The 8,452-nt window shown below is 46.4% G+C and overlaps 2 protein-coding genes across 8 annotated transcripts in view; one reads left to right on the top strand and one right to left on the bottom strand.

Moving 5' to 3' along the window:
- Positions 1-873: 873 nt before the first annotated feature.
- On the top strand, positions 874-3,005 carry LOC146600313 (carbohydrate sulfotransferase 8-like). Its single transcript, XM_085325821.1, has 2 exons — positions 874-961; positions 2,197-3,005. Exons 1-2 carry the CDS (start codon positions 874-876, stop codon positions 3,003-3,005), a joined length of 897 nt encoding a protein of 298 aa, XP_085181947.1.
- The window catches only part of XDH (xanthine dehydrogenase), a 56,323-nt gene continuing 49,533 nt past the window's right edge, over positions 1,663-8,452 (bottom strand). For 2 of the 7 annotated variants that reach the window (XM_085325810.1, XM_085325813.1), the window contains exon 37: positions 4,398-7,779. In XM_085325810.1, coding sequence (XP_085181936.1) covers positions 7,729-7,779 — 51 coding nt within the window. In that variant the 3' untranslated portion in view covers positions 4,398-7,728. Of the gene's footprint in view, positions 3,397-4,397; positions 7,780-8,452 lie in introns of those variants that run through there. The other 5 variants (XR_014898320.1, XR_014898319.1, XR_014898318.1 and 2 more) reach the window with 5 other exon arrangements.

The following is an 8,452-nucleotide window of genomic DNA, read 5'->3' as shown; positions in this document are numbered from 1 at the left end:
GCTTGCATGTTTGTACTCTTCGGTAGCAATCCCTTTTCCTTTCATTATCCCAGCCTGTTTGGGGCTGCTGGGTCTTCCAGCTGGACCACATCCCTCCTGCTGGAGGCAAAGCRTGGTTTTGCCTCGCCATGGTTGTGGCACTGCCTGACAGTGCGCAGTCTCCAACGAGGCTCCGTGGGGAAGGGCAGAGATGTGCGCCCACGCACGACACACATGCACCCCTTTTGCAACACGGTGGGGGTGGACATCTGCTCAGTTTGGGGCCTCTGGGGGCTTTCAGCACGCAGACGACTGCCTCTGCCACGATTTTTAAGAAGCCCCATCGGAAAGGACACGGGCAGTAGCTCAGCGCCTCCAGTCCCTGCTGTCAGGGACTGGCCACGTCCCTCGGGATGTGCCACTTCACCGTGTCTCTCCTGCCCTGCTTCCATCTCGAAACTCCCTCCAATGTCACGGAGGCTGAACCCTCAACCCGCTGCAATAGCCCCCCAAGTAGACCGGACCCCAGCCASCCCCATCGCTCCATGGGATGCTGCACGTGGGGCCGTGGGCAGCTGCAGGGCCCTGGTGTGGGCCGAGTGACAGAGTGCTGGAGACTATGCAAATGTTGAAAGAGAAGGCAAAAAGCCTCCAAAAGCTGGTGTTGTGGCTGCAGAGCGAGAGGCAGCGCTGTGTTAGCTACACGCAGCTTTTGCACCTCGGGCCCCTGAGCCAAGCTGTTGCCCAAACAGAACTTTAACCCAGGTCCTGGGTGTGTTTCTCCTTAAATAAACACAGGAGGTTTCCTAATCCTTCCCTTGGGCCTGTCCCTCGTCACCGGTGCAGCGAGGTGCTCAGCTCCCAGCGCYGCGGGACCTCGCTGCCAGGCACGACATGCGCTTCCTTCCCCGCCTGCTCCTGGCGGCCGCACTGGCCACCGCCGTCGTGCTGGTCTGCCGGCTGCTCCTGGGGCRCCGCGGAGGTAACGCCGAGCCCGCGCGGCAGCCCAGCCTGCTTGCACGGCGTGGGGCAGAGTGGCCCGCGGGGGCGGCTCTCRGTCCCTTGTCACAGGTGGGGTGGGGGAAACATGCCTCAAACGCTCGGAGGTGATTCTCGAAACCGGTGCTGCAAGGAGCAAACCGCTGCCGGAGGGCCGGGGAGCGGGGGGATCGGTCCCGCAGCCTGGGGAGGAGTCAGGGACCAGGCAAGCAAAACAGGCACTTAATGCATCTCTTTTACCCCCMAAAATGCATCCTTCTCAGTCCTGTCAATCCAGCTCCAAGCCAGTGTGGGAACTAGTTAATATTGTCAATCAGAACTTCAGCAAATTGAGAAGCAGCTTTGAATAGCTTCAGGCACCTGTTTCTCCTGCCTTCCCTGGTTTTGCTTGTTTGTTTCCTAATTATAAAAAGTGTTGCTCTTCCCCGGGTGAAAGCCTGCCCAAATCAGCGAAAAATATTTAACTTCCCAAGTACCCATGAAACTAACTACGCCCCCAGGGCTGCCAAATGCCTGCATTAAGCAGATGTGGCAGACAAGTGGTACTAATAAAAAAATGCCACAAGGAAAACATTTGTTCTCTGCATTCGTGGGAGCTTTAAACTCATTATGGCCTCTTCACATCAAAAATAAGAAGATTAAAAAGCAAGGCACAAAGCTGAAATTTGACAAATTAAAGGCAACTGTCCTCGATGCTTTTTATTTGCTTTAGCCTTTTATATTTGCTTTTTTGTCTTCTAGCTTTTATTTGTATTTCCCTTTTTATTTGCTTTTTATCTTCATAAGAAAAAAGTACATATTTAAGTGATGCAAGAACTTATGTCATCTGGATTCCTCAAACACTAGTASTCTTTAAGAATAATCTCCTGGTTTAACACAGCTTTGATAGCAGCTGATCATATGATGTGTTCTGATGTTAAACAATTACTGTTTCCAAAGCATTCAAGGGGATTGTGCATTTGTATCTACAAAGCAATTTACCCCTCACACGCCTCTCAGAATATCTCTGACTATATTTGCTGCATGGAGGACTCACCTCAGTTAAGCTGAACTGAAAGAGTTATAGGGAGGGGAAAGAGAGGAGTTAAGAACAAAAATTTATAGTTTAGTGGAGAACTGGATCCATAGTACAAATCATCCCGGGTGGTGCTGCAGGCTTAAGGGCAGAGTTCTGCTCTGGGTTTTCCTCAACTCTCATGTTCAAAGGGTGTTTTCCAGACGACCTGGCTCCCAGGGCAGAGGAGTTCCCCTCTCTGACGTTGGACACCTTCCTTCATGTCCAGCAGCTTCGGAAGAAGAGGCTCAGAGCTTTCTGCAGCCGCTTAGCCAAAGCGCCCACGCTACCGGAGAGCAGCAAGGAGCGAGCCCGCATGCTCTCCAGTGTGAGAGTCAGCACCAAGCTGGACTTCCTCTATTGCCAAGTGCCAGCGACAGGGATGGAGGGCTGGCAGTGGCTTTTGGAGAAGCTAGAAGAGAAAGAAAATATGACGGTCCTGATGCCGCTTCCCTACCCTCGGCAGCATGCTCTGCAGACACGGCTGAGCAAGTTCAATCAGACCATGATAGAGGCCATGATGGGCTCCTACACCAAAATACTGTTTGTCAGGGACCCTTTCCAGAGGCTGATCTCAGCTTACATGCAAGGCATGGGCAGCAGTCCTTCCTTCAGCAGTTTTGTTCAGGATGTTTTAGACAGAGGACAGTACAACGCCAGCCTGGAATCAAAGCCGCTTGTCAGCTTGTGCTGGCCTTGTCTCATCCAGTATGACTACGTGATGATGTTTGGCTTCCTCAGGCAGGAGCTGAGTCACCTGCTGCATCGGACTGGGTTGCTAAAGGACATCCACCTCCCTGAATTCACTGACACCCAGGTGCGGTGGACCTATATGTGGTTATCAGAGCAACTATTCAGTGAACTGTCCCTCAAACAGAAGAAACAACTGTCTCATTTTTATCGCTGGGACCTTTCTGCTTTCCAGTTTTCTAACAGTTTGCTATCAGACCTCCTCAGCACACCAGAGACATAGCAGAAATACCCTGGCTGGCAGGACTTTTTCAGCGTTCAAATTTAAACACTTCAGAAGATCAGCTGGATTGGGGACAGACCCTGATACTGTGACTGGCTGCTGGCAACTTCCCCACATTGTAGCTCCCAAAGACAAGGCAGGAAAGTGAGACAGACCACTGCCAGAGAGAGGGTATTAAGACTCTTTACAGATTTGTGTTTAAATACTGCAGGAACAGGCTCTAGAGAAACACAGCTTTCAGAATGCTTTTTGCAGCCATTTGGGGTAGGTTGGCCTGGACTYGCTGCAGAGTCATCATCCTCACACACTCTGAAGACACTCACATTTCATTTTCTGGACTTCCTCTTCCTTTTAGGCCAARATGTTTGGCAGTGGCTTCTGTGTGACAAACCTGCACAAAAACATAGAAGTGCTCCCAAAGGAGCATATTACCTGTTGTCTGCCTACTCAATGCAAATAGATGAGAAATGACACAGAATGGGAGAACCCTCTGGGGGCAATGCTGGTGCTATTCCCAATCCTTTTATGTTGCATGAAGGCCAGGCCTGGCCCATTATCTGATTTGACATGTTCTGTGTGGACTGTTTCCTATGTTAATACCCCACATCTCCTGTGCGCTCAAGATAGAGTGGAGTTCCCCCTGCTCCAGGGAGGTGTAAGAATTCTTGCTCCATTCACAGGTTTTGAGTAACACTAGGTTCCCCTGTAGAGGTCTGACCTAAATTGGCCAAGCCTAGCTTTCACCAGTACCCACTACTAGTAGGTWAGCAATGTGCATGAGCAACCACCATTTTGGTTCACTTGCTGAAGATGACGGAGTAGCACTGCGCCTGTGCTGTGAGCAATGCTGCCGTGTGGGCATGCTGGCCTGAAGTAGCTGACTCAGGGTCTGATAGCAGGGAAGCCCTCCAAGCCCTCCAAGCCACAGGGAACCTCTGGGGCTGTGTGAGCTTAGCACTACCTACCTAGATCAGACATGCCTGCCCATGCCACAGAGACAGCCTGCCTCGAGGCTGATGGTYTCCCCTTTGCCAATACACTGCTGTACCTTCCACCTTGTCTCCACAGCTGACCAGCTCAGTGGAGGTGGACAAGTAAGTATTACTATGTTGTGTGGGACAGCTACTGAGTTTCTCCTGAAAGAGAAATACCAAGTACTCCGCTTTCTTTTGGACTTGACTGCCTACATGGCCCAGACACAGGCCTGAGCTCTCCAGACTCTGCCTATTGTGTCCTGCTGGGTAGCCTGGAGAAACTACTCCCCTCTCTCACAGCCTCAGCCACGGAGATGACCTACATGCACCTGGAAGGGTCTGTCCTTGCCAAGTGCCAAGGAGGAGCTGAAGTTCTCCAGCTTTTAAATTGTACCAGATTTTAACAGTAGTATACTACTTTCCAGAATATTTTTAGCTTTATTTTGCAACGATGTGACATTCACAGAGAATTCCATACACATTGATCTGACAAAGACAGTGATCTGATAACAATACTCATTAAAGAATGATAGTGAAAACTGTCAACGAGAACTGACCTAAAACAATTACTAAAACCTGGCCTCCCTCTTTTACAGATGGGCCTGCAATTAATAATGTTAAGACTTTGGATCAGATGACCTCCTTTCATCCTCAAACTATCAAGGTAGAGCAATTATTGCTTAAGTGCCATTATTGTGCACAACACTTCATAGTCTAGTAAGGCAGCACAGTTCCCTTTTGACGACACAGTTTTAGAAGGAGAAATGGGGCAAATTTCCAGATTATACGTAACAGTAGAGTCATACATTCATATTATATTTCACTGAAAAGTACTAGGAAAACAACAACTTATCTTCATATGTAGCTTTCCCTTCAGCAATGGCAAGCTGAAATCTGGTGCAGCAGCACATGCAAGAACAGATCTAACGCAACATATAGCAGAAGACAGTACCATGTATTCACAACAGCAGAGTTGTTCTCAGACAGTTCTGTAGTGCAGACCACATTTTAAACTGGGATATCCTATGGCAGCGCCCCCTCCCGCTATGGCAGCGCCCCCTCTTTCTCCCAGTCCTTTAAAACAGGTCCCTTCCCTCTCTAGAGTATCTGGCACTTAGTTCCATTGGAAAGCAATGTAAGAAATGTTAAGATAGTGTTAGAGAGGTGAAATAAAATCTCAGCTTCATGTTCTTTAGGGTCTTGTACCACCTACACCCTGGTTGGGCATTATATTGCATCTCTGTGTAGATTGCTATCATCCCCAAATTCCCTTTTCCTACACCCTCAAAAACAGTTTCTCCAGATTACTTTGCAACCTTGAATTTGTACCCTACCCCCACCTCACCTCATGTGTTTGCTATCGTCTATATTCAAATCCAATATCCTCAAAAGGATGTTTTCTCCTTCTGACAACCAGTGGTTGTAGAAGGGTAATAAGACAGCCCTGAACTAGGGCGAACATGAGAGCGAGGTCTTATATCTGTGAAATGGTGGATCACAAATACTACAGCAGAAGTGGCTTCACAGGTTAAGGCATGCAAACCATCAAATAAGCCAGCTCTGACCATTGCAAATACACATCAAATTGACCCACAAAGTAAATAACTAAAGACATCCTTGATGAATCTAATTTTAAAAAATTCAACTGCCAGGCAGTAGCCATAGCTACATGAGATACCAAATCCATTTTGAAATGAAGAAAGGTGCTCCAGAGCCACAGCAAATAAACAGCAATTATCCATCCTACTAGTGACATCCTGTAACATCCCGAGACTTTCTCTGGGAGCAGGACTCTTGCAAGTTTCCATAAGAAGATGCTGGAACCTCACTGATATCACACACGTTGCTTGTAACTCACTAGGTTCTGCATCAACACATATTATATTTCCTTTGTATTTCTTTTCTGCCTAATTTGATTGAGAGTGTCCAGAGATCAGATGAGGTGGACCGCCATAGAGACAATGCAGTTACCAACCTACGTTACAGACCTCGTATTTCGCAACCCTTCTTGGCTATCGAAGAACATGAATACACAGACTCCAGTGGCTGTGTTTGCACGCAAATGTTTACATGTTCTTCTCTGAAAGGTTCTTTACATATTGCCAGCTTTCAGGAGAAAAAAGAAAATGTTCTTGTCCAGTACCTCAGAGTTTAAGAAACACCAATATCATATTTCAATTAGTAAAACAATTACATAGCTAGCACAGCAGGCACAAAATACTTTCTGCAACTCATATATACAAATGCCCCGTTTCCAGATGGTAAAACTATAATATTTTAAGCTGAGACATATATCTACAGTTTTCACAATTTTATGCCTTGGAGTGCTTCAAAAATGTTTCAGACTGTGCATGCATTTTTAAGTCCTAAGATAGAGACTAGCTTCAAGCAGAATGCAAGTGAGCAAAATTTTATTTAAGGCAATGGAGTCACATCCTCTTGCRCCATATTTTTGGCAGCCCTAGGAGTGCAAAAATAGAAAAAGGACATTTTCATAGAGCTGTAGGCCAGAGAAATGGATAAAAGTTTGCACATGATGAGCAGGTACAGTACATGGCTGACATAATCTAGAGATAACGTGATGATGCAGTGACATGAACTGTGAAAAGGGATGCCCGGCATTAAATCCGACATGAAAAATGCATTCAACCCAAAAGGTATGAGGTCATCACACAATAAGCACATTTTTCAGACAAACTCTCCYTTTAGCAAAATGCTCCGTTATATTCAGCAAAACTAAGAGTTGCCTTGAAAGGAAAGTCAGGCCGTAACATAGCAAGAAAGGGACTGTCCCTAGAGGGCACTCAGACCCAGCTAATTCCCACCTACCTCCAGGGCTGGCCTAAATTGCCTTGGAGCCAGCAATCAGTAACTTTCTCTGCTACTTGAAGGTCCTTTGCTTCTCTGCTACTTGAAGCCTTGATATCCTCTACTATTTAAGAGATGAGCAGAAGACATGGCTGGGGGMAGGGGGGAGGTTGAATGTGTCAAATAAATCAGCATCTTACTGAAAATCCTCTTGTTATCTCTAGTCTCTGTCTTTAATCAGAGACAGCAAGGTAGCACGTGAACTAAAAATTCATTAAAGCCCTGGTGTAGATGAAGCAGTCCTCATTTAACTTAGGATAAATCAGGTATTCGTCCCATTTTAGGGTTTCTGTCTGAACAACTGTCCTTACATACATACATAGATAAGACTTTCACAGTAGTTAGCTAACATCAAAACTTCTCTTCATCTTCCTCTAATGTATGTCTAGCTTTGCATACAGAGAGGACACATTGGGGTCCAGCCCTCAGTACATCTCATGCATTCCCCCACCTCCACTAAAGGGCTGTTTATCTGGGTTCAATGCATTTAAGTCCTTCTTGGTATAACGTGAGAAGGTGACCATTCTTTTCCCCACAGTAAACAAAACAAAACCAAACAAAAGCACCTTTTCAAGCTGGTTGATATCAAGTTCGTCTTCTATCCTTGCAGCAATTTTAAATTAGATCTGTAAGATTTTCAATTACACCTGGATATCATCATCCAGTTACTCTTCATTTAAACTTATATCACAGCTATAACCTGGCAGAAATCACTCCCTCCTAGAGGAAACAATGATTGGACAATTAAATGAGAAAGCTCTATGAATCAGTGGATGAGCCACATGAACGTGGATTTTTTTTCCATTACAGCCCTACTGCTTTGTGTACCCTCTGGTGTAAGCCCAGTTTCAGGAGGAAAATTTGCTCCTCACACTTGAGTTTTACACACGAACAGACCATGGCTTAAAGGTTCCTGGCTCGGCAGATGGGCACTGTAAAGAAGAGGAGAAAAAAATATAGTGAGCAATAGCAGCAACACATGGAGGTTCCAGCCTGTGTTCAGTGAGCCCTATTGTACTCCCACTAAGGTAGGTGACTTTGTACCATTGAAGATCTGAGCTCATATCCCAGCCTTTCTAAATACAAGGGTATTTGTCTCATGGCACTTTTGTGAGCAGTTTATGTCTGGCTCTAGTTCAAGGCCAGATGATCAACAGTTTGGGGAAATTCTCAAAGTCTTTTATGAGTCCTTCTCATGAGACAGCGAGCCAGGTGTTAGGTGAGAAAGACTAAGATATTCAGGTTCTGCAGTMAACTACAGGGGAGTTTAAGCTGACCAAAGCTTGACGGATGCACATGTGGACAGAAAGCCATGTCTTYTGAGTCACACATAATCAATGGGATTCTCTGCAGGGATCCACACCTGCACAGCCCTGCCAGAGTACCCCAACAGAGGAGGAGGTCAGAAGGAGATAGTGGCAGGGTTAAATCTTGCACTCCTTCATATCAAGCCCACAGTCTGTAAAGTGACTGCCAGTGCCACAACATTCAGCAGAAATGAGTATTGTCAGTAACATTTTCCTCTCTCTTCCTCCACGAGCAGGACAATAAATTACATGCTGGATATGCAGGATGTGATATGAGTTGTGATTCYCTAAGAGACGA

Source organism: Rhea americana, unplaced genomic scaffold (genome assembly GCF_003343005.1).
Source record: "Rhea americana isolate MKP2758 unplaced genomic scaffold, rheAme1 scaffold_123, whole genome shotgun sequence".
Lineage (NCBI taxonomy): Eukaryota > Metazoa > Chordata > Aves > Rheiformes > Rheidae > Rhea > Rhea americana.
This window is presented reverse-complemented; position numbering and strand designations above follow the sequence as displayed.